General features: G+C 43.6%; 1 protein-coding gene across 1 annotated transcript in view; it reads left to right on the top strand.

Annotated features, from left to right (window-relative positions):
• megf11 (multiple EGF-like-domains 11) overlaps positions 1 to 26,882 on the top strand; it is a gene marked incomplete at its 5' end in the record, with an annotated part of 215,223 nt that overhangs the window by 114,618 nt on the left and 73,723 nt on the right. The window contains 3 exons of the mRNA XM_084334568.1: positions 5,513 to 5,725; positions 7,380 to 7,554; positions 22,007 to 22,127. Coding sequence (XP_084190694.1) covers positions 5,513 to 5,725; positions 7,380 to 7,554; positions 22,007 to 22,127 — 509 coding nt within the window. The remainder of the gene's footprint in view (positions 1 to 5,512; positions 5,726 to 7,379; positions 7,555 to 22,006; positions 22,128 to 26,882) is intronic.

Raw genomic sequence — 26,882 nt, 5'->3', positions numbered from 1 at the left:
AACTTGACTGCACCCTCGTCTTTGGGCCTGGGGCGTCGACTGGAGGCTGGTAGTGTGAGTGGATGGGGCCCGGGATTTACCAACCTGGTCTGGTACTCTGGTCTTCCTTCCCTGTCGCAGGGCGGTCAGCAGTACTCCCCAACACGCTCCCACTCCTCTCAGTTGCTCCTTCGTCGCTGCGGCTTGCTGCTTTAGCAGTGCCGCCTGAGTCTGACACTGCTCCTGCAGCTGCTCAAACTTCGCCGCCATCTCTGGCGCGGCGTGGGTCTCCTTCTTTGGCATCGTGGGTCTCTCTACGGGTGTCGGTCAAGGGAGTAAGTTAGGATGTTGATCCTGTTCGTGACGCCAAATGTAGCAGGGTGGATTATCCCTGCTTCGTGGGAACGGTTGCTGGCAGTCAGGAGGTAGCTGGACACAGTAGAACTCTGTCTGACTGCACCCTCGTCTTTGGGCCTGGGGCGTCGACTGGAGGCTGGTAGTGTGAGTGGATGGGGCCCGGGATTTACCAACCTGGTCTGGTACTCTGGTCTTCCTTCCCTGCAGCAGGGCGGTCAGCAGTACTCCCCAACACGCTCCCACTCCTCTCAGTTGCTCCTTAGACCCTCCCACACCTCGTGACTGAATTGTAATCAAATACTCTGAGTTCCCCCCGCAAGCAGTACCCTCCCTCAATGACCCTAGAAACCTTACAATGAAAAGGGGAGAGTTGGGTAGGAAGGGGTTAATCATATATACGTTACCCACACCAAAAGAGTTAATGCTGGGCACAGGAATGGACACGCACACAGAACCCCATTCAAGTCTTTATATTAATTATACTGTCAGTTACAATTATTTAATAGGAGTGGTCTACTGGACTGAAGTCCTACTATAGCTCCTGTGTGTAACTCAATACCTCATAAACACGTATATTATACACCCACCTCTGGATTAATATCAGGGATAATATACTTCACTGTGTTTGACTCATCACCCACGTCTGGGTCTTCACCCTGTATAATACCTCAAAAGGCTTTAATTATACGGCCAGAATAATACCTCAAAAGGCTTTAATTATAATGCACCAGGTCTGTAACTTCCCCACAGGGAAGGGTTAATTGAATGGGAAAATATTAATAAACACACATGTTATCACGCTCAAAGAAAAGGAAAGAAAACCAAAAGTGTGGACCCACAATTACCCTAAAACAAAAGCCCTATGCTAATGCCGGCATGTAATGTTTGGGGTCTGTAGTTACAGACGCAGCGCTCAAAAATCAAACCAATTCTGCTGCTTGTCTGCTGCTTGTTGCTGCTTGTGTGCCACTTAAGTCTACTCAGGTGTTAATTTTCCGGGGGTGTTGGCTGGGGGAACAAAGGGAGGGTAGTAGACCCCCAAAATAATTTTTATATGGGCAGTCTGACTTGGGGTACTGACCATATATTAGTGTTGCAATGCATGATAAGTAAACAGTGAAAAAAGCTAAGAAATCTGATGGGGCTGGGACATTTGGGACGAATAAAAATTTAAGATGAAAATCTGCCCAGCCTGTGGGAGGAAGTGGAGGTGTGAAATCTGGCCCGGTCAAGAACAATAGAGGAGTGGTAGAGAGTGGTAGAGAGGCATGAGAGGTTTGAGTTTTGAGTGCTGTATCTGTAGCAACGTTAACTTCGCCCGCAGGCCGCACCACACTGTGTAACGTGCAATAGATCCTGGGCACCGAAGCCCTAATGTTACTCTACCAAAATGGCGGCTGCGCCGCTCCACCACCGTCCAGGTGGCAAGATGGCGGCGAACGCTCTCGTTGCAGGTGCTAGCAGGCGGAGCTGGGCAGAGAGGCAGTGCTGGCTGAGCTTGTGCTGGGCGATGACGACCTCTGCTGGTGGGAAAGAACTCCCGTGTCCTGCAGGCAGCCCGGAGCAGGTCTGCTGTAGAACGCCGGTGCAGACAGCTGTTGACGCCCGGGCAGACTGCTTGTAGATCCACGCCGGTGCAGACAGCTGTTGACGCCCGGGCAGACTGCTTGTAGATCCACGCCCGTATCTGGCTTGCACACTATACCGGCACAGTAACTGCTATAACCCGACTACTGTGAACTCAGATATATTATTAGCCGCACGCTACCTATACCGCTCACTGTAACTATTATAACCCGATTGTTAGTGCCTGGCTCTGCACAAATTGTTCACACACTATCGCTGGTACTGCTAGGATATCGTATCCACTAGCCAGTACTTCCTATCACCCGTGGCTATCTCACGGGGCTCTCCAGCTTCACTTCTTCAACGGGGCTATTCCAAAGCACACGCCCGCCGGCTGCGGCTGTTCGCGGCCAAGTCCAAAGCCGAAGAGAACGTCTCTCTCCTTCCGCTGCCATATATCTCCTTCCGCCTCTCCCCGACACTCTCTGTCTGCCACTGCCCCCTGCAGGTCCCGCCTGCCAGTCACAAGGGGAAAACATTGTAGAATATGATCCAGTACTGCCGATTATAATCCATATTCCAGTGCTCTTCGGAAGGGGACGCTTGTGTCATTGTTCGTGTGAATATCAATGAAACTAGTTAGAATGTCTTTGTGTACAAAAGGGATATAAAACACCAGTCAGCAGTTCTGAATAATATACCATATTTTCCAGGCTGCTATACATCACATGCACTATTATGCACCGCCACTTTACCTGACTACCACCATGAATGATGCACTTTACTGTCTACTCTACTGTCTCCTATAGGTTTCCTATATTTTTATACTTTTATACATTATATTTTATCTAGGTATTTTTAAGTGTCTTATGATGATGACTGTGATGATGATGTGTCTTTTTATTTGATTGCCCTGTACTGTCTGATTGAACACAGACAATGTTGTTGTATACAGTATGTGCCTTGAATGAATGAATGAAAACTTTATTTAACAGATTGCAGAATGGGTACAATACAGTACGGGTCAATACACACAATTGTTAAGGGGATGCAGACCAGAGAAAGACGTTTGTCTTGTTTACATCAGGGTCCCCCATGTTCAATTCATAGTGACATTTATGACATACACAACATACATGCCATTTATGGCATAGGGACATACATGACATACAGGTATTTAGTACTGTTACATTTGTGACATATACGATATGCAAATATACAGTACTGTTACCCATAGATCCTGACAGAGTATATACATATGATGGGGAGGGGACTGTACATTAGTAGGGGGTGGGTGGGTGGGTGGGAGAGAAATATACATACGTGGGGAGAGAATATATACATACGGTGGGGAGGAGACTGTACATTAGGAGGGGGTGGGTGGGTGGGAGAGAAATATACATACGGTGGGGAGAGAATATATACATGCGGTGGGGAGGAGACTGTCTATTAGGAGGGGGTGGGGGTGGGGGGGTTTGGACATTTACGGTGGCCAGTTTCGAATTGCAGCCTCCCGTAGGTGCTCTTTAAGAGCGGTTTTGAATGTGGGTAGGGATTCACATTCCTTTACAGCTTTGGGTAGGGCGTTCCACATTGATGTGGCATAATTGCGAAACGTGTTTAGTCCCTTGTTTGAGCCGAATCTGGGTTTAACATGATTTGTTGAGCTTCCTCTGGTGTTGTGGTCGTGGTATTCACTGACCTTTGGGAAGTATTTTGACATGTACATGGGTACCTTAGTCGTATAGTGTATCTTGTAGACCAGGCCCATTGCAAGTTGCTGTACTCTGTCGTCTACTCTAAGCCATCCTAGGTTGTCAAAGTGGGCAGGGGTGAGATGGGTTCTCATTATATTATATTATATTATATTATATATAATAATATATATATAATATAATTATTATTATTATTATAATAATAATAATAATAATAATAATAATAATAATAATAATAATAATAATAATAATAATAATAAATATATATATATATATTATATTATACTCATTATACAATGACAATAAAACCTAATCTAATCTAATCGAATGACATGCTGTTGCTCGAGTCTAGTGTGACATCTAATGGCTGAATGTTATCTATAGGATATAGGTGTACTCCAAGTGTAGCAGGTCACGGTTATACTCTACTATCACAACAATTTTGAAAACTAAATGTTTCTCTATATATCTCTATATCTCAAGCACTGTTTCACCTACAGTTATAGGACTTGCATACTGTAGCAGTGCTCTATGTTTTGAGATGTTTTGCCAAGTGGTATAAGTGGACCTAGATAGATATTAAGCTTAGATTCTCACTGTGCTTGGAGCCTGCTGGTTGTTTGCAGCTATATATACACATTATATATTAGGGCTGTCAGTTTATGGCGTTAATTAGATTAATTAATTACACAGAAAATTATCGCGTTATGAAAATTAACAAAACATTTATTAAAAAACGTAGAATAAACATTTACATACTTTTTCTTTTAAATGCACCATTTGCATGTTCTTGGTATATGATTCTAGGGACATCTATGGATCTCAGGGAATGTGTAACTAGGCTTGAGTAAATTGTAATGAACCAAATGAGAATATCAATTAAATTCTTAAAAAAAAAAAAAAAAATGAAAAATCTAAGCAAATGAATAAATGGAAGATGATTAAACAGAAGGTTTTGTAGATACAGTACTGAATTCTGCCATCCGGACACATGCCATTTGAAATATGATTATAGAATATAAAATATCAGGCCTAAAATGGTAATGCGATTAAAATGCGATTAATTAGATTAATTAATTACAAATCCTGTAATTAATTAGAAAAAAAATGTATCGCCTGACAGCACTAATATATATATATATATATATATATATATATATATGAATATATTTAGTTTTTAAGCTAAATGTGGTTTTGGTGGAATACCTTTCTTCATTGCATCAATACAGTGATGACCCGCTAAAGTGCATGATGGTTAAAAGTACAAGGTCGATTAAAGCGCATGAGAAATTATATTAATGTCATAATGAAACAAGCTGGTCGGCCAGGACTTAAATGTTGGGCGGGACTTTTTTATTAAATTTTTTTATTTAACCTTTATTTATCCAGGCAAGCAATTAAGAACAAATTATTATATACAAAAGCAGCCTGATGTTAACCCTCAGGACCAATGGGAGAAATGTTCACATGATTAGTGACAGTGGGAGTATTGTGACATCATCATCCCCCCAGGGGGAATTGATACGTCCCTTTTTTTTTTTTTTATAATGATTTTTGGCGTTTTATCGCTTTATTGCTACTGGGCAGTCCAGTAGAGAGAGACAGAGGAGGAATGGGAGACAGAGTGGGGGGAAGACATTCGGCAAATAACGACGGGTTCGGGAGTCGAACCCGGGTCGGCCGTGTCGCGGCTGAGCGCGCTATGTGGTTCGCCACTGGGGCGCCCCGATACGTCCCTTTTTAACAACCAACGGAGATCTTAATAAACAATTCAACTTTACTGAGGGTCATCTAATTACATTCTTCCTTCTCTTCATTTCTTTTATTGGTCTTGGCTTCTTTACATCGCCGTTTTAAGAGCCTTTTTTCTTAACGCCGGGTGCTTAATTCCCTAGATGCCAGGACGAGTGCCCCGTCGGCACCTACGGCCCCCAGTGTAACCAGAGGTGCGACTGTCAGAACGGAGCCAAGTGCTACCACATCAACGGAGCCTGCCTGTGTGACACGGGGTTCAAAGGAGCCACTTGCCAGGAGCGATTCTGCCCCCACGGTCTCTACGGCCTCATCTGTGACAAGTACTGCCCCTGCAACACCACCAACACAGTGAGGTAAGTGAGACATCAAATATGGAGCCACGTCCGTTATCCTCGCCTCCCAACCTCAACTACCCTTTCCTACCCCAGAGCCCCACCCCCTGGTAGCCCCGTGGGAATAAAGCCCCCCGGACTCAATTGCGCCTCGTCTCGCCTCACAGCATTTAGAAGTCTGGACACCTCTTAGCCGTGTCATACAGTTAGCTTTTAATCGCAACCTTTCTCTTCATTCATTATTTCTCAGCAGCATTCATAGTTAATGCAATGTTAATGTTCTGATTTTGGCTCTTGGTGGGTGCTGAAACAGTGGAAGTCATTACTGGATGAAGGAGAAAAGGGACACCTAATTTGTCTGGAGCGAAGCACGTAGACACAGAGATGGATGAATCAGCCGTGGCTCAGAGTTCACCGTTTGACTCTCCTCTGGAAAGGGGTGTAGATACTCTGTGTTGAAACTTCATCATCTCTTTCTTTTTCTCTCTCTCTCTGTTTCTCTCTCTCTCTTTCTCCTATTCTCTTTCTCTCTTTTTATTTATCACTCCTCTCTATTTTCTTTCTTTCTTTTACTTTTTCTCTCTCTCTGTTTCTCTCTCTCCTTCTCTTTCTCTCTCTTCTTCTCTATTTCTCTCTTTTCTTCTCTTTTTTGTTTTCTCTCTGTTTATCTCTTCTTCTTCTTCTTCTTCTTCTTCTTCTTCTTCTTCTTCTTCTTCTTCTTCTTCTTCTTCTTCTTCTTCTTCTTCTTCTTCTTCTTCTTCTTCTTCTTCTTCTTCTTCTTCTTCTTCTTCTTCTCTCTCTTTCTTTCCTTCTCTTTCTCTCTTTTCTTCTTTCTCTTCTTCTCTCTATTTCTTTCCTTCTCCTTTTCTTTCTCTCTCACTGTCTCTGTCCCTTTCTTTCACTCTCCCTGTGTGTGTGTGTGTGTGTGTGTGTGTGTGTGTGTGTGTGTGTGTGTGTGTGTGTGTGTGTGTGTGTGTGTGTGTGTGTGTGTGTGTGTGTGTGTGTGTGTGTGTGTGTGTGTGTTTGCTTGCTTGCTTCTTTTTTGTGTGTCTCTGTTTCTCTGTTTTGCTCTTTCACTATCTCTCTCTTTCTTATTCTCATCTGTCTCTGTCAGGCTAGTCTGTCTCTGTCTAGCTCTATTTCTCTCTCTTTTTCTTTCTTTCCTTTTTCCTTTATTTCTGACTCTGTGTGTCTCTTTCTCTGTCTTTAACTATGTGTGTCTCTCATTTAAATGTATTGCAAGAATCATGACAATAAACACTAACTAATACAAATTATAAGGAGATAAGTGAACAACAGCCAGTTCCATTCATGTGATCAGTCAAGTAAGAAGTCAACCAACCAACAGATCAATCAATCAACCAATCAATAAATCAATAAATAAATAAATCAATATGAATCAATCAATCAATCAACAAATTAATCATACAGTAAATCTCTCTCCCTCCCTCTCCCCTCTCTCTCACTCTACCCTCTCTCTCTCTCTCTCCCTCCCTCCCTCTCCCCTCTCTCTCTCTCTCTCTCTCTCTCTCTCCTCCCTCCCTCTCCCCTCTCTCTCACTCTACCCTCTCTCTCTCTCTCTCTCTCTCTCTCTCTCTCTCTCTCTCTCTCTCTCTCTCTCTCTCTCTCTCTCTCTCTCTCTCTCTCCCCCCCCCCCCTCCTCTCTGTGGTCAAGTTGTCACCCTCTGTCTGGTGAGTGCACCTGCTCTGCTGGATGGACGGGACTGTACTGCAACGAGACCTGCCCGTCCGGTTACTATGGCGAGGGTTGCATGCTGCCATGTAACTGTGCCAATGGAGCTGACTGCCATAGTGTCACGGGCGCATGTCTGTGTGCCCCGGGGTTTATGGTAAGTCTCCATGTCACCAGGCATCTCACATCTCACACACCATCCTAGATGTACACAGACTCTGCAGCTCACATACCGTCCTAGAGACTCTGCACCTCACATACCGTCCTAGAGACTCTGCAGCTCACATACCGTCCTAGAGACTCTGCACCTCACATACCGTCCTAGAGACTCTGCACCTCACATACCGTCCTAGAGACTCTGCAGCTCACATACCGTCCTAGAGACTCTGCACCTCACATACCGTCCTAGAGACTCTGCAGCTCACATACCATCCTAGAGACTCTGCACCTCACATACCGTCCTAGAGACTCTGCAGCTCACATACCATCCTAGAGACTCTGCACCTCACATACCGTCCTAGAGACTCTGCACCTCACATACCGTCCTAGAGACTCTGCACCTCACATACCGTCCTAGAGACTCTGCAGCTCACATACCGTCCTAGAGACTCTGCAGCTCACATACCGTCCTAGAGACTCTGCAGCTCACATACCATCCTAGAGACTCTGCAGCTCACATACCGTCCTAGAGACTCTGCAGCTCACATACCGTCCTAGAGACTCTGCAGCTCACATACCATCCTAGAGACTCTGCACCTCACATACCGTCCTAGAGACTCTGCACCTCACATACCATCCTAGAGACTCTGCAGCTCACATACCGTCCTAGAGACTCTGCACCTCACATACCGTCCTAGAGACTCTGCAGCTCACATACCATCCTAGAGACTCTGCAGCTCACATACCATCCTAGAGACTCTGCAGCTCACATACCATCCTAGAGACTCTGCAGCTCACATACCATCCTAGAGACTCTGCAGCTCACATACCGTCCTAGAGACTCTGCAGCTCACATACCATCCTAGAGACTCTGCAGCTCACATACCATCCTAGATGTACACAGACTCTGCAGCTCACGGGATACCGCCCCTGTCACTGCTGTGATTAAATTGTCTCAAGATAAAGTCATATTTTTGGTTACACATACATTTGTAATTACATCCTACAAGGTTAACTGCCACTGTAACTATCATAATTGTCTTCATAGCCATTATAAGCTAACAGATCCCAAATTACTCTCTCTCTCTCTCTCTCTCTCTCTCTCTCTCTCTCTCTCTCTCTCTCTCTCTCTCTCTCCCTCTCTCTCTCTCTCTCTCTCTCTCTCTCTCTCTCTCTCTCTCTCGCTCTCTCTCTCTCTTTCTCTCTCTTTACTTTACATAAATCCATTTGCATAAATGCACATAAGAAGACTATATCCAGAATGCTAATTAATTTAGAGAAGATAATGAAGCCACAGATATTTCTCTCTCTTAACACATCTAGCATGCCAGAGAGAGCAGTGAAAACGCATTTCATTGTATCTTCTTTGACACATATTTCAGCCCCATGGACAGAGAGTGGAGTTTCAAGTTCAAGTTTCTTTAATAGTTGTCATACAGAAGTACAGAATAATTTCATACAAAAGTCAAAATGCTTCTTACTGTTACGCTCCAGAGACTGTGCTAGACAAGATAGTATCAAATAACATAGTATAGCATGTAATTTAGAAGTAGAAAATGAGGTCACAGTGTTCAGTATAGACATATGTACAATGTTCGATGCAGAATAGACGTAACTGAGTTACCATATAATATACAATACTATGCAGTGTACTAATGTACAGTACTATATAGTGCAAAGCAGAAATGGGATGAGGTACAATTTAGGTACAATTTACAGTAAGGTGTACGAGTTGTAGTGCAATGGAGGTCTAATCATCATTAGTAATTTGTTTAAACTTCACAGAAAATAAAGAAAGGCATTGAATTACATAATTTCTAACCAAGGGTTGTTCAAACAAGTCTCCTCTCTCACACCAAGTGAGCCTGTTAATGACTTGCAGATAATTTAATATTAATAACTTGGTCCGCGTTTCTATTTTTCGTCCTCATAGGCCCAGTAGCCTACTTGTAGTTTTGGAAATGTTTGTTATCCACAGCCTAAAGGGTACTCAAGACTGAACTGAGCAGCAGCATCAGCTGTTTGTGTGACTCTAGGATGCAGCAAAAGCACATACGCTCCTGTTGCCTTTGTAGCCTGGCTGCCTTGAATGTTCTTGCTTTGCTCGCTTCTTTTGCTATTTGAATAATGAATACTGGACATAGTAAGCTTTACATTTTTTTAATGAATTTTTTTTTTTACAATTGCAAGCGACAAATCATTTTTTAAAGATTTTTCCAGAGACCCCCTAAAGATGTGATGGCTTTCAAGGGGTCCCAAGTGTCACGTGTCGGACCACCTGAGACCCCTCGTATTTCGCACGCACTGGAGAGAATGGTATCTTTAATGAGCCAAAGGTATCCATGAAGTACCGGACTGTTCCCAGGGCTTTATGTCTGAAGATAGTGATTTCTCCTTTGATTTATATTTGGTGTTATTTGTGGCAGAGTAGTAAAAGCTTGGGTCTTAATGTTTTGGAAACAGTCCCAGTGTCGCTTTAGAAAAGTAGTATTCTCACAAGGGGAGGAGGGAGTGAGGTGAGGCTCTCTAACTCAACTCAATCTAATACCAGCTCATAACGGATGTGCTCTCTTACACCTTGGGTTTTCAGTTAAAAGAAAGTCTGGGCCAAATTATTCCTTCCCCGGTGGAGCCTCCCAGGAGCTGTTAATAATAAATCTTGGGTGTTCTCGCAGAACGTATTTTACAAATCAGTCCTGATAGCCACCCTCTGGAAGTACCTGCCCACCCACGTCAGCACCTCCAATACACTCCCTTCCTTCAAAAACTACAAATCTGCTTTCAATATCTGATCATGTTTTGTGTCGTTTGTTTTACAACTTCATTTTTCCGTTACTGTACACTACAGTATGTCTTCTTTGCTCTTTGTTGCTCTTTGCGCTTTTAAATGAAAGGGCACATCTAAATTTGTTGTACTGTATCGATTTAGCATTCTGAAATGTTATTTAGGTGCTGGAGGGAAATTACATAGATACTCCTTGCCATTCAGCCAAAGCTTGAAGTCTTACAATAACAAGCCTAAAACAAGCTGTTCAGAATGGCTTATCCCTCGATGATGTCACACTGGGATGAATTAGCTTTGCTGAATCAATTAGCTGTGCTCTTTGAAGCCAGGAACACTGCCTAATGTACTGTCCAGTTTGTAAAGGTGTTTTACTCTTGGGTCTGGGGCAGCCAGGCAGGGAAGGAGATAATGCATTTAAAATGTGTTGTGTTGCTACAGCCACCAAAAACACTGGGTCTCATTCCCGAACGAATTTACGACGAAGAATTTCGTCTTAGCCAGATTTCGGCCCATTTAAGACATATTAGGGCTGGGAGCGGGAGTCCCCAAATTTTCCTGAGATCAGATTTGATCGTGGCTGAGAGCAGATTTAAGAGTGCTGAGGAGCACTCTTAAATCTGCTCTCAGCCACGATCAAATCTCATGATTGATTGACTAATTTGTATTAACTTGACAGACTGTGTTCTCATAGTGATTCCTTCATGTCAATGCTACAGGCCTCCTTGGAATTAATTACTTAATCATAATTAAAATAAATATGACAATATTTGTACGATAAGAAATTACGGAAAAATAAATAATATGGATTCATCTGATCACAGGGCAGCTGCTTAACCATATCTGAACCAGCTATTTTGGACAAATGTATAATACTTTAATTACTCAGATATTCAAACACAATTATGCAATTATTGTGAAATGATTGAAAATAATAATTATTTAATGCCTTCTGTGGAATGTGTATTTCTTATTTGTTACACATCTGTTTTAATGATTAATTATATACATTTGAAAGAATGCAGGTCAACATGCAATGTATCCCATTGATTGGTATACAATGGGACAGACCTTTGTTTGATTGATTGATTGATTGATTGATTGATTGAAAACTTTATTAACAGATTGCAGAATGGGTACAGTACAGTACAGCTCAATTACATAAGGGGATGCAGACCAGAGAAAGAATTTCGTCTTGTTTACATCAGGGTCCCCCATTTTCAATTCATCATAACATATATGACACACACGACACAGATAGACAGTACTGCTACATCTATACATTTATGACATACCAGATTTTCAAATACAGTACTGTTTGTGATACAAAAAGAGTCCAGAAAAGAGAGTACATTTGACGTAGAAACTGTTGGAGGAGGTTGGGTAGGAGGGGTGGGTGGGGGATAGACTTACACTGTACAAGCAAAACTGTACATCAAGTTCAAGTTCAAGTTCTTTAATAGTTGTCATACAGAAGTACAGAATACTTTCATACAAAATGCTTCTTACTGTTACGCTCCAGAGACTGTGCTAGACAAGATAGTATCAAATAACATAATAACATAATATAGCATGAATTTAGAAGAAGAAAATGAGGTCACAGTTGTTCGGTATAGACATATGTACAATGTTCTGAGTTACCATATAATATACAATACACAACTATGCAGTGTACTAATGTACAGTACTATCTAGTGCAAAGCAGAAATGGGATGAGGTACAATTTTAGGTACAATTTACAGTAAGGTGTACGAGTTGTAGTGCAATCCTTCATCCATAAATATAAAGTGTGGGGAGTGGGTGCTACAGTGTGTTTGTTTAAAGTGGGTGTGTGCTATAAAGTGTGTGTAGTGGGTGCTACAGTGTGTTTGTTTAAAGTGAGTGTGTGCGTGTGGATGTGTGTGCTATGTGTGTTTGGTGGTTGTTGTTGTGTAGTGTTCATTCATTGTTCGTTTAGCAGCCTGATGGCCTGGGGATAGAAGCTACTTCTGAGTCTTTCTGTGCTCGCCTTGAGACTCCTGTATCGCTTGCCTGACGGCAGCAGTTCAAAGAGGCAGTTGTTCGGGTGGCTCGAGTCCTTAATAATTCTCTTAGCCTTCCCCTTGCAACGCTTGTAGTAAATGTTCTGGAGGGTGGGGAGCCCCCCTCCGATTGTGCGTTCGGCTGAACGTGTCACTCTTTGTAGTCTGCTTTGGTCTTTTGCAGTGCTATTCCCAAACCAGGAGGTGATGTTGCCGGTCAAGATGCTCTCTATTGTACATGAGTAGAAGTTCTTAAGGATCTTCTGGCTGACTTGGAACTTCCTTAGGCGCCTGAGGAAGTAGAGGCGTTGTCGTGCCTTCTTCACCACACTGTTAATGTGTATGGTCCATTTCAAGTCCTCGGATATTTGGGCTCCGAGGTACTTGAAGCTGTTGACTCTCTCAACCGGTGCCCCGTCGATGCTGAGGGGGCTGTAGTCCTTGACCCCCGACCTCCTGAAGTCCACAATCATCTCCTTTGTTTTGCTGACGTTCAGGGAGAGGCTGTTTTCCTGGCACCATCCCGCCAGGACCTTGACCTCTTCCAGGTAGGCCCTCTCGTCGTTGGCAGAGATCAGGCCCACCACCACTGTGTCGTCAGCAAATTTGACGATTGTATTGCTACTCCGCTGAGCCACACAGTCGTGTGTGTACAGGGAGTAGAGGAGGGGACTCAGAACACAGCCCTGGGGGGCCCCTATGTTGAGGGTGATGGATGAGGAGGTGCAGTTGCCTGCTCTCACCACCTGGGGTCTGCCAGTCAGGAAGTCCAAGACCCACTGGCAGAGGTCATAGCCCAAGCCCAGGTCCCTGAGCTTGGCTATGAGTATGGAGGGGACTATGGTATTGAATGCCGAGCTGTAGTCGATGAATAGCATTCTCACATAGTTCCCCTGCCTCTTGTCCAGGTGTGATGCTGCTGTGTGCAGCACATGGGATATGGCGTCCTCCGTGGACCTGTTGGGGCGGTATGCAAATTGCAGGGGGTCCATGTTGATGGGGAGGGAGGAGCAGATGTAGCCCTTTACTAGCTTCTCAAAGCACTTCATGGCTATGGAGGTGAGAGCTACAGGGCGGTAGTCGTTGAGGCAAGCAGGCTTGGATTTTTTGGGTACAGGGATAATAGTGGACTTCTTCAGGCAGGTGGGGATGACAGCCTGTTCTAAGGACAGGTTAAATATGTCAGTGAATACTGGGGCCAGTTGGTCGGCACAGACTTTTAGGACGCGGCCGGGGATGCCGTCCGGACCTGCTGCCTTCCTGATATTCACTTTTTTAAAGGTCCGCCTCACCTCATGCTCTGTTACCCTGAACACTGCGCCTCCATCAGCAGCCGACCCCCCCCCCCCCATTGCCGAGGCTTGTGAGCTGGTGTTGTTATTACCAGCATCAAACCTCGCATAGAAGGTATTGAGGTCGTTTGCTAAGGAGATGTCACTGTTCAGTTTGAGGGAGGCGCCTTTGTAGTCTGTCATCGTTTTGAGCCCCTGCCACATAGCTCTAGAGTCAGCTTGTTCAAACTGGAGTTCAATTTTATCCCTGTAGCGTCGTTTGGCCTCTGTCACTGTCCTCCTTACGTTGTGTTGCGCCACCTTGTGGTCGTTCATGTTGCCTGCCACTAGGCCGTCATTGTATGCTTTGGTGCGCTCTCTCAGAGCTTCACGGACGGATTTGTCTACCCAGGGTTTTTGATTTGGGTAAACTTTCATTTTGGTAGTGGGGATTGTTTCTTTCACCCTAGTACAGACATAGTCCAGCACTGTCTCCGTGTAGGCATTAATGTTATCTGTGTCGCGGAATACAATCCAGTCTGTGTTGTGAAACACTGACACTAGTGTATCCTCTGACGTCACATCCCATTTCTGCACCTCTCGCGAGACTACGGGAGTACTTTTAATTCTTTGTCTGTACTTTGGTGTAAGGAAAATGGATGCGTGATCTGACTTGCCAAAGCCACTATCAGAGTGAGCCTTGTAGCCACCTTTAAATTGCGTGTAACAGTGATCTAGGATGTTACCGCCTCTGGTGTTGCAAGTCACATGCTGGTAGAAATCAGGCAATACCTTTCTCAGATTGGCGCTATTGAAATCTCCCAGTACCAAAATGGCGGCGTTAACGTTCGTCGCTTGTATATTGTTTACCTCGTCGTGGAGTCTGGAGAGCGCGGCGTTGTTGTTGGCTTGCGGTGGAATATACACTCCGACCAGGATGATCGCCGTTAACTCCCTCGGGAGGAAGAAAGGACGACACTTGATGGTTATATATTCCAGTTCTGGGGAGCAGTGATTGGATAGTTCCTTCACATTCGTTGGATCACTCCAATTTTTGTTAAACATGAAGGCAATACCTCCACCACGTTGTTTACCGGACTCTGATTGTGTCCGATCCTTCCTATGGATAAAGAAATGATCCGCTGGTTGAATCGCGTGATCTGGAACCTCCGGCGTGAATTGGAATATTGACAAAACCATACTTGGTCATTTACTGTACATTGGAGGGGGTTGATATAGCTATAAACCTGCATTCCTTCGAATATATCATTAATCAATTAAACGTATATTGAAATACACTATATAGCCTATACACCAACACTGAAATGACAGTGGATAAATAAATAAGAACTAAAGCTAATCGGTGGAAATAGACTGCATTAATATTCCATAACAAGTCTTGTGTGCGCCTACGAATGAACAGTAGCCTATTGGAATAATAAGCCATACTGCGTTCATTCATTACGCCCGCCGTAGGCTATATATTATATTTCATTCATTCATTCATATACAGTACTGCGCGTGCGTGTGTGTGCGCGCGCTGCGGCAGGTGTACCGCGAGCTGTATATGATGCCAATACATTAATCTAATCTAGTTTTGATGGCGCGCAAGCGTGATTACGAAACCTAGCCGCATTTCTCAGAGACGCTCTCTGATTGGCACTGACTGACACTAGGTTTCGTAATCACGCGGCTCGCAAGTGTCGCAAAGCAATTCCGCCATTCCATTTTCACACAGCTGCGTCACTAGTTGCCTTATAAGGAGCTCTGGAGGCGTTGTTTTGTATGCAAATGACCTGAACGGGAACGCGCTTTCGAGTTTAAGACATTCTCCAAGCAGATATCAGATCATATCATTTGTGCGACCGTTTCAGCCACTTAAGACATATTACCAGCACGTTTAGGACTCAGAGTGAACTTGTCATTGATTATGTCTCAGTGGTTCCAAGATAAGTCTTCCAGAATAACTCGGGAATGAGACCCACTGTGAGCAATACAAGAGAAGAAAGTAAATACATTTAAATTACATTTAGACTATTTATTTAGCTAAATAACTTAACCAACATGTTGTTGAAAAGATACATGATATGTAGGGATACAGCATAGTATTGCAATATATACTGACGCAGTGACGCCAAGTACCGTTACCAATCTTATTCTTTTTTTATTATTATTCACATATTTTCATTCATTCATTATTTTTTGCTTCACAATCCCATTTTGCTGCAATAAAAATGATTGGAGTGAGGTGAACAGACTGAAACCTTTATCTTATTAGATCAAATAGATGTTGACAAACGTTTCCATTGGGGACATAATTTGCAGGTAATAAAAAAAGGTAATACATCGCAATATATAAAAAAAATATATTTACTTCTACTAAAAAAGCCTTAAAGGATAAAATAATTCAAGAGTACAGTTCAAAAAATTATATCTTGCAGCATATTTTAAGTTTTTCTTTCTTATATTAAAATATATTTACTTTTTAAGAATTTGTAAAGGATAGGCAAAAATAAGCATGTGCTTCAGCCTATTCCTTTTTTTTGGTCGTTGATTTTGGATTTTGTGTGTGAGCTTGCCTTGAATATGTACATTTGTGATTTATTTTCTTTTTTCTTTTCCATTTGTCTGTAAACAAGACCGAAAAATAAACTTCATTCATTCATTCAAATACATTCCAGTTTTAGGATGTTTTATAACCACACTGCCTCCTCGTTCAAGGGCCAAATTAGTTGGCTAACTTCACTCTGTTTCTCTATTGTATTTTTGTCCACAATCTCTGAAGTTACAGAGAGCAACAGAGAGTGAGAGTGTACGTTCCTGCCAACACTCAATTTCCGTGGAAATTGCCTGTCTTCTACAGCGGACCGCTGTGGTGAATTGAGCTACCTAGCGGGGCCACAGACTGTGTCTTAATTTGCTCCACCTGTTCTCCATGGCGGATGCTGGGGAGCACTGCCAGATCCATTAAATAGACCTAGAGGGCAGGAGAGCTGGATAGAGCGGGAGGCAGCAGGATGGACTCACCTCATATGGAGGATTGGAGCCGAGAAGGGTTTAGGGAGCGAAGCCTGCGCCGCAGTCATGGCATCTTGCTTTGCAGGGGCTAGTCGTCGACTCCTTCAACACAGAGCTGCTGGTGCTGCTGTGCAAACAACCCAAACGGTGTGTTAGCAAAGCAAAGCTATGATAATCGTACCTATCTGTTAGTGCATGGCATTCATTTTTTCGATAGCCCGTGCATGGCAGGTGGTCGTTATCACACAGTGGGGGCTTTCAGAATACATTTGAGGGTGACGGTGAGGGCCCCAGCTACGGTTTGCTGATGAAGTCACCTCCCAGGGGGCCGGCTGATAACACACAGCCTCCCCGCTGCATCATTGCTTTGGAGACCCATCAGGGGGCAAACCGGCCCAAGTGTTGGGAGCAGCCTGGGCTCCTACATGCTTGATTTAGCTCTAGTAATTGGACATGCTCTTTCTGACTGGGACAAAGTGATTACATGTTCCTTTTCCAAGCATTGTTCTCTGCCATCTGCCGTGTACATATACACTATCATTTCTGAACTCCCGATGCCAGCGATTCTTAAGCGTGTGAAATAAGTGCACGTTGAGTAGTACATTTACGCGGATTCCGTTCTCTTTATAGTTGCTAAACAAATCATTTCCCTCTCTATCTCTCTCTCTCTCTCTCCCCGGGCTTCCTAACCTCATCAGAAGGTTCATTTTCAGTCTTGCTGCATTAATTTGAAATTGGCATTCAACCATCCTGGAGTAAGATTAACCAACGAGTGAGACTGATTGGTAATTAGTGGTGCCATTTGCATCTAGTCTCAATGGGTACCCGGGCAGATCAATGTTGTGTCAGGAAGAGGCATTCTGGAAAAGAAATGCTCTGCAATTACATTAAGATACTAATAGGTATGAATTTAGAGCCTTGGCCAAGCGGGGACCTGGCCGCCTGTCAGCAGCGACTCTTGCCTCCGCCGGCTGCACGGATATATAAGGTATCATCCTATGGACTGACAGCCCCTCTATTAATAATGTCTCCCTACCCCTCTCAACTCAGAAGGAATAGGAATCAGTGCTAATGAGAGCCGCCTATCCCTCCAAAGAGCTCCACCAGTCTCTGTGCCATGGGGGTGAAACCAGCTCGACTCCAGCGCAGCCATGGATGCTGCAAAATCCATGTGGTCATTCGTGGCTCAGTGACCCTCTATCCATGTGGCCAGGCACCAGTAAATTGCCTGTGCTCCGGAGAGGGGCTGAAATCTACCTACCCCCTCTTCACACACATACACACACACACACACACACCAGCTGTTCTGACGATCTTCTCTCCACATCTAACCACTGTAACAGAACTGCCATTGTTAGCAGTCTGGCTGTCATTTGAGCAGAACAAAGGTTATTGCAACCGATTGATACAAATTTTATGTCGGACGTTTTTATGTGGGCGTGCGTGGGGAGGAGAGAGGATTTAAGATGTGTGCTCTGCCCCCGGCAGCTGTCTGCTCTCCTCCCTCCTGTTTAAACTGAGCCCAAAATGATAATGAGAGCTGTCCTCCGAAGGCTAACCAAAGTAACTATAATAACACTGAAACTAAGAGGAATGGCTTCAAAGTTTTTTTGACTGTCCAGCCAAATGTGTTATTGGTAGAAATGTGGTAATGCACTTATTGAATAGGTATCCATGAGGTCATTTCTATGCCTATACGCCATGACCAATAATTTGACCTATGACCCCAATGATATGCTAGATCAGTGGTTCTCAAACTTTTTGCACCAAGTACCACCTGAGAACGTAGCTGGCTCTCCAAGTACCACCATATGACCGGCGTTAAAATACAGTCTATTCAGCTATGCACAGTTCACGCAGGAGGCAAATACCATTATTTATTGTTAACTTGTGTCAGACACAGCCACAATGTACAAAGGGATAGCACTAGAACTAGCAAACGCTTCCACACAACTCATACAATGCAAGGGGCATTGAGAACATAATAACTAACATTCTCACATAGCAAGTGAGAAAATTAAGAACAACTGTATTTCAGCAAATGTACTTAATTCTCTCTCTATCTCTCTCTCTCTCACACAGCAAGCAATTGTCCGTCATTCTCACACACACACACACACACACACACACACACACACACACACACACACACACACACACACACACACACACACACACACACACACACACACACACACACACACACACACACACACACACACACACACACACACACACAATTATTTTGTTACAAAAACTTAATTTCCTAGGAATCTTTGAATTTTTACCCTTTAAATGCCAGTGTTTGTGATGGGCATCACAAATTATTGTAAAAAAGAAAAGAAAACACATATTCAATACATTTTTGAATGTTTACCCTTTAAATGCCAGTTTGTGTGATGGCATCACAAATTATTGTTAAAAAAAACACAAAAAGTAAAATATTTTCAATATATCAAATGCAAAGTAAATTTTTATGGGGGGGATTATTACAGGCTAGGCATGTGTCAATGATTAGCAGCCACAGATTTTGATGAATTTTTTGTAATGTCAGATTTAACACCAACTCTTTTCAGAAAAGTGGGAGTATTTCATTTTTTATCTGACATTACAAAAAATCAAAAAAGATAAATGGTTATGATCAGGGCTGAAGTTGAATTAAAGATTTATGACTGTTTAGACTGCACTACTCTCTGTCACAGTGATCTCCTGGTTGTTCCCCACTTAGGTTATCTAACTACCGCGCCGCCGCAACCAGAAACACTGGCCTGGCCTGCTTCTAAGTTCAGTGGCCTGACTGCAAAAAAAAATTTAATTAAAAAAATTTGCTTTTTTGTAAATGTTTTCAAGTACCACCAGCAGTACCACCAAGTACCACTAGTGGTACGCGTACCACTGTTTGAGAACCACTGTGCTAGATACTGCATTATAGTATATAGATACTGAAAGGCAAAGCTACAATAGTTTCAGTGTGCGGTTTTGATTCATATTACTACATTCTATATGTGTTTAATTGTTTTATTCATAGATGTCTGCATGTTTTAAAAGTTGAAATAGATTAGCAACCCTAAATTATTATTTTGTTGCAATATCCACTTCATCAGGTTTGTTCTGCAATTAACAAATATGTATAGCTTTTATTTTATTATTTATAATATATAATATCTATATATATATATCCTCTATATATATAAAATCAGTTTTTGTTAGCAATAGTAATCAATATATAAATCAAGTTGAGGTTGTATACATTATGACTTGGCTGCATAGTGTGCCATGTAAGATTATAATATCTCTCTATATATATCCTCTATATATATATAAAATCAGTTTTTGTTAGCAATAGCAATCAATATATAAATCAAGTTGAGGTTGTATACATTATGACTTGGCTGCATAGTGTGCCATGTAAGATTATTTAAATAGGCCTATGATTTTACATTTGGTTATAGTTGTAGGCCTACTATATCTGCTCCCAGTACAAACCTCTAAATTAGGGCTGTCAGTTTATCGCATTAATTAGATTAATTAATTACACAGCAAATTATTGCGTTATGAAAATTAACTCAACATTTATTTTAAAAAATATTTTTTTTCTTTCTTTTTTTTATACATTTTTATTTCTTTTTCTTTTTTCTTTTTAATCTCATTCATTCCATAAGAACGTAGAACAGGGGTGCTCCAGTAGCACACCATGTACCGCGCTGCGTCGCGGAATACCGTGCTGCGTCACGGACCTGGTTGACTCCGAGTTCGATTCCCGGACTCGCCGTCATTTGCCGAATGTCTTCCCCTGCTCTCTCTCCCGTTTCACCCTACATCTGTCGGTCATGCTTGACCAGAAAAGCGATAAACGCTAAAAAATGAAGGTAAAAAAAAAAAAAAAACGTAGAACAAACATTTAATTTAAATGGTCCATTTGCATGTTCTTGGTATCTGATTCTAGGGACATCTATGGATCTCAGGGAATGTATTCCCAGTGTCAGAAATACTTTTTTTTACTGTGAATAACACCATGCTCAAATTTACCAGACCTGAAAAATCTAAGCAAATTAATAAATGGAAGATGATTAAACAGAAGGTTTTATAGATAGTGATACAGTACTGAATTCTGCCATCCGGACACATGCTATTTGAAATATGATTATAGAATATAAAATATCAGGCCTAAAATGGTTATGCGATTAAAATGCGATTAATTCGATTAATTTATTACAAATCCTGTAATTAATTAGATACATTTTGTTAATCGCCTGACAGCACTACTCTAAATATATTCATGGGAGATGCAAGGGCCTGTCGCTAGCGAATTAAGGAATCTGAGAGAGAGAAATCTGTGTTGGCTAACTGCCAGTGTGCCGCTAATAGAACTGACAAAGGCAGAGCACTGTAACTACATTTACCGTTATTTGCCTTGGGTTTTGGTTGGATTTTGTAATTACTGCAATTTGTACACCCTATTTTACAGCATATGATTGAACCAGGAAATTTTTTCACAAGATAAAACAGATATCCAAAGGTCAAATTTAAGTCATAAGAAGATTTTGACCAAAATTGTACTTACTGCGGTTAGCCTTTGTAGGGCAGGGCAGTTCCCCAATACTCTGGGGAGTTAAGCAAGAGCCACTCACGACTCGCGAGTCCTCTGGGCCCCTAATTGGAACTCTAAGTCATTGTGTCAGCTGTCACTCAAGACCAGGGCAAGGCTGTGAGCAGCTCAGGGAGAGGAGAGGCTCTTGGAGGTGCGCTGTGCTCAGCCTTTAAAGCAGAGAAATTGTAACGACAGCGGGGCTGGAGAGGACAAGGAAGGAGAACTCCACGCCCTTCACCACCAGATGGTTCAATCTAATGTAGCGGTGAGGGACCTAAAGGCTGGACTAGCATGACTGTGTGTGTCCCATGGTCAACTCATTAGCAGGGCTGTGAGAGGCTTTGCCACACTCAGAGACTGCTCCGGGGCTCAGACCGCTCCCCCTAATCCTGCCGCTCTCTCTGCCCCAGAGCACAGCCGCTGCTGGTGGCCCGCTGACTCCCCACAGCCTCTCTTCTAAAGGGCTGGTGTCTGGCTGCCGTGGCGACAGCATCCCTGCCTGTTTCCCCTTGCAATATGCTTTGTCACGGCACCATCAGTCAAACGGACGATCAATCGGACGTTCCCTCCGCTCCATATTCCGCGTCGATACTGATATGATTTATATAAACAAAAATGGTCCTATTGACTTTTGTGAACTGTGGTGAACCTCATCTGTCTTTTCCTTTGCTTCCGTTTGGAGAGATGAACTCCCGCTGGAGTCTGTCAGAGTCTGTGTGTGTGTTTGTCACTGTATGGACTAAGCCTTGCCGCTACCTCGTCCGCAGGGTGAAGACTGTGTCACCGCCTGTCCCCCCAGTCTGTATGGACTGAACTGCCTGTCCACCTGCTCCTGCCTTAACCACGCCTCCTGCTTCCCTGCTGACGGCTCCTGCATCTGCAGGGAAGGTATGGTTATTATGAGTCTTTCGGAGCGCCAAACCAACACTGTTTTCCATGACAACATTATCTAACACAGCAGCCATTTTTAAGTGTCCCGGCCAAGTGCTCTTGGCTAGACGGGACACAGCTGCTGTATGGAGGTAGGGCCAAATCTCATCAACCTTGCAGTTATTACTTGCAATTTGCTATAATCTTCAGCAAGGTTAGGGTTAGGGTTTAGGTTTACTGTAGGTTTATAATCAACTTTTATATTATGACAATGATATACACCTGGTCAAATCTTGCACTACTTTTGGTTGTAGTGATCCAGTCAAGTGACATTCAAGGATGTATATTTGAATAGAAATGGCTATTACTCTATCAATTAAAATGCTGACAATTCACCAGGCTCTGCCAAGAAAGGTCTAGAGAAGTTCACAGTATAATAAGTTACTACATACAGTAGGCTTTAAAATATAATATAATACAATTCAATATAATTGGGGCTGTCAAAGTTAGAGCATACACTTTTTGACGCACATTAAAAACATTGTTTTTTAAATGCATTTCTTGTATGCGCTCCTCTCGCTGTAGCCATGTGTCTGTCCCTCTCTCTGTAGCCTGTGTCTGTCCCTCTCTCTGTAGCATGTGTCTGTCCCTCTCTCTGTAGCCATGTGTCTGTCCCTCTCTCTGTAGCCTGTGTCTGTCCCTCTCTCTGTAGCATGTGTCTGTCCCTCTCTCTGTAGCCATGTGTCTGTCCCTCTCTCTGTAGCCATGTGTCTGTCCCTCTCTCTGTAGCCTGTGTCTGTCCCTCTCTCTGTAGCATGTGTCTGTCCCTCTCTCTGTAGCCATGTGTCTGTCCCTCTCTCTGTAGCCTGTGTCTGTCCCTCCCTCTGTAGCATGTGTCTGTCCCTCTCTCTGTAGCCATGTGTCTGTCCCTCTCTCTGTAGCCTGTGTCTGTCACTCTCTCTGTAGCCTGTGTCTGTCCCTCTCTCTGTAGCATGTGTCTGTCACTCTCTGTAGCCTGTGTCTGTCCCTCTCTCTGTAGCCTGTGTCTGTCCCTCTCTCTGTAGCCTGTGTCTGTCCCTCTCTCTGTAGCCTGTGGCTGTCACTCTCTCTGTAGCCTGTGTCTGTCCCTCTCTCTGTAGCCTGTGTCTGTCCCTCTCTCTGTAGCCTGTGTCTGTCCCTCTCTCTGTAGCCTGTGTCTGTCCCTCTCTCTGTAGCCATGTGTCTGTCCCTCTCTCTGTAGCCTGTGTCTGTCCCTCTCTCTGTAGCCTGTCCCTCTCTCTGTAGCCTGTCCCTCTCTCTGTAGCATGTGTCTGTCCCTCTCTCTGTAGCCTGTGTCTGTCCCTCTCTCTGTAGCCTGTGTCTGTCCCTCTCTCTGTAGCCTGTGGCTGTCACTCTCTCTGTAGCCTGTGTCTGTCCCTCTCTCTGTAGCCTGTGTCTGTCCCTCTCTCTGTAGCCTGTGGCTGTCACTCTCTCTGTAGCCTGTGTCTGTCCCTCTCTCTGTAGCCTGTGTCTGTCCCTCTCTCTGTAGCCATGTGTCTGTCCCTCTCTCTGTAGCCTGTGTCTGTCCCTCTCTCTGTAGCCTGTCCCTCTCTCTGTAGCCTGTCCCTCTCTCTGTAGCATGTGTCTGTCCCTCTCTCTGTAGCCTGTGTCTGTCCCTCTCTCTGTAGCCTGTGTCTGTCCCTGTCTCTGTAGCATGTGTCTGTCCCTCTCTGTAGCCTGTGTCTGTCCCTCTCTCTGTAGCCTGTCCCTCTCTGTGTAGCCTGTGTCTGTCACTCTCTCTGTAGCATGTGTCTGTCCCTCTCTCTGTAGCCTGTCCCTCTCTGTGTAGCATGTGTCTGTCACTCTCTCTGTAGCATGTGTCTGTCCCTCTCTCTGTAGCCTGTGTCTGTCCCTCTCTCTGTAGCCTGTGTCTGTCACTCTCTGTAGCCTGTGTCTGTCCCTCTCTCTGTAGCATGTCCCTCTCTGTGTAGCATGTGTCTGTCACTCTCTCTGTAGCATGTGTCTGTCCCTCTCTCTGTAGCCTGTGTCTGTCCCTCTCTCTGTAGCCTGTGTCTGTCCCTGTCTCTGTAGCATGTGTCTGTCCCTCTCTGTAGCCTGTGTCTGTCCCTCTCTCTGTAGCCTGTCCCTCTCTGTGTAGCATGTGTCTGTCACTCTCTCTGTAGCCTGTGTCTGTCCCTCTCTCTGTAGCATGTGTCTGTCCCTCTCTCTGTAGCCTGTGTCTGTCCCTCTCTCTGTAGCCTGTCTGTCCCTCTCTCTGTAGCCTGTCCCTCTCTGTGTAGCATGTGTCTGTCACTCTCTCTGTAGCCTGTGTCTGTCCCTCTCTCTGTAGCCTGTGTCTGTCCCTCTCTCTGTAGCCTGTCTGTCCCTCAAGCTTGTTTATTTTTTATTTACTTCAGCCCCCAGCTGACAAATCCACTGACTTCCTTTCAGTGCTTCTTCCAACAACTCATTGACTGCCTTTTTCAAACTCCACCCACAAATCCCCAGCTCTACCAATAATGATCAAGTTGATCTTGCTATAAACCCTCTGCATGCTACTACTACTGCCCCAGTAGGGCTCCCCGCTCCTCCGACCAAGGGGTGCTCGTCGTCCCCCGGACCAAACATAAGACCAAAGGTGACCTGGCTTTTTCAGTCGTAGCACCTAAACTGTGGAATCAGCTATAGCTACCCTGTGAAATCAGGTCTGCTGATAGTGTTAGAGTCCTTTAAACAGGGTCTTAAAACCTTTTGATATAGTCAGGCCTGTAATTGATCATGTATGCAGTGTAACATTTGTGTATGTGGTTGTGTTATTTTAATTAACTTTTTGTAAAGTGCTTTTACAAGCTTTTAATTTATATTATATGTGATGTGTGGTTATGTTATTTTGATTAACTTTTTACTGCCTGTAAAGCACTTTGTGATTTTAATCTAGAAAAGCTCTATACAAATAAAATTTACCTACACATTTTTTTTTAAATACTTTTTCCTTTCATAAGCCTCCTCTACTGAATCCTCCCAGGGCACCGTCAATCCTAAAAAATAAACTATCCGCTGACTAGGTCAGGCCTCAAGTTAAGTTGTCACAGACACATTGAATGGCTGCACACTCTATTACATTCAGAATTCACCTGTATTCTTCTGATTTCAATTACTGTCACTAAGCTTTTCAAAACCTGGTTTTTGAAAAAACATGTCGCCAGACCTTGAGAAAGACTTACACTTACAGTCTTAAAGTCTTACAGTCGGACATAATATGCCTCAAAGTTGCCGTCTCTGAACACAGTGGACGTGACGGTCCCCATCTACCCATTGTTTTAGATGATGTGGTGATGGCAGCACATGATAAGTAGCCCCTATTATTAATTGTATATGATTTTCCTCCATACTCCACAGGTCTCTCCAGCTAAGCTTCCTCTTCTCTACACTTTCCAGGTTCATCCACTGTCCCTGCTTAGCCTGAGCCACAGCTTTTGTACACCTCACTACTTCCTCTTGTACCTGCTTTACTACCAGCTTCACTACCAGCTTCCTCCTTTCTGTGGGACCTGCTTTGCTCCTTACTGAGCTGAGCCCTAGGTCCCCCAGCCTTGTTGCACCTTACCTTACTACAATGTCTGTCTACCAAAGAACTGCCTCTGCTTCCTGTACTACCTGTCATAGTTCCATTTGCTCCCTCTAGTTGGATTTGGGACCAAGTTACTAACAACTCTATCTGTGCTTCCTGATAGTAACAACTCTGTTCTCACCTTTGCACACTTAAACTGCTCTGTTAAGACTAGTTACTGGTAGCTGGAGAATGCTTTTCCCATGTAATGCCACACTACTAAGACACAGAGGAACTCCTAGCCATTGTTAATATACAAATTAACCAACCGCTCAAGCATTTTCACCATTGATATTAGCCCCTTTCACACTGCCTGTTCAAGATGGGAATCTTACCCCATTATTCCACCTTGCTGTGTAAAAGGTATGAACATGGAATGGGGTCAAAGTTGATGCGTCATTATGCCGTCTTCAGGTATAGAGAAATTGTGTGGGTTCGCCCCAGCGTCTGTGTGAAAGTGACTGCCTGGCATTGTGGGACATGGGTGTGATGTTATGAGGATGTGGTTAATTCTGTGGTGGTTAGTTTGTAGGTAATATCATAACCACAACTATTTTCATAAGTGGAGCGCTGCCCCATGACACTATCCCCACGCCACCAACCTGCAGAATATTGCTTCGTCTAACTATCAGTTGTCACATGAAATGTGGGATAGAACAAAGGCTACATGTTTTAATGTAATAATAATAGGCTACATGTTTTATGTCTAATTAAAATAATATGCAATGTGAGAAGACACACCTTAGTTTTGGTAAAAAGCTCACAGTCAACTGGCTGCCCTGGATACAAACACCAGTTTCGAGACAAAACAGCAACACAGTGCATCATCGACTTCAAGATTTCCATTTTTGGGACATGGAAACATAGGCTACACAACATAACATTTAATGAGAGAAGGGGTAATGCCTGGCACGCACTAGAATATATTCCAAATTCTAACCAATATTGAAATGGTGGTAGATCCCACATACTGTATATAACATATCATATATAATGTCTCTCATCTTCTCTAATTGATTTACCACTGTTCCTTTAAGCCCATCTAACACCTTTATCAGATCCCTGTTAACGGTCTCCCATTCCTTCCTTTTATTTTCTCTAGGCCATTTACTTCTAGCTTTTTACCCACAACTCTTCTCTCTGACCTCAGTACCATCTACATCCCCTCCTACAGTGCTTCCCCC

This window comes from Notolepis coatsorum (genome assembly GCF_963971535.1).
Source record: "Notolepis coatsorum genome assembly, chromosome: 18".
In the NCBI taxonomy this organism is placed as follows: Eukaryota; Metazoa; Chordata; class Actinopteri; order Aulopiformes; family Paralepididae; genus Notolepis; species Notolepis coatsorum.
This window is presented reverse-complemented; position numbering and strand designations above follow the sequence as displayed.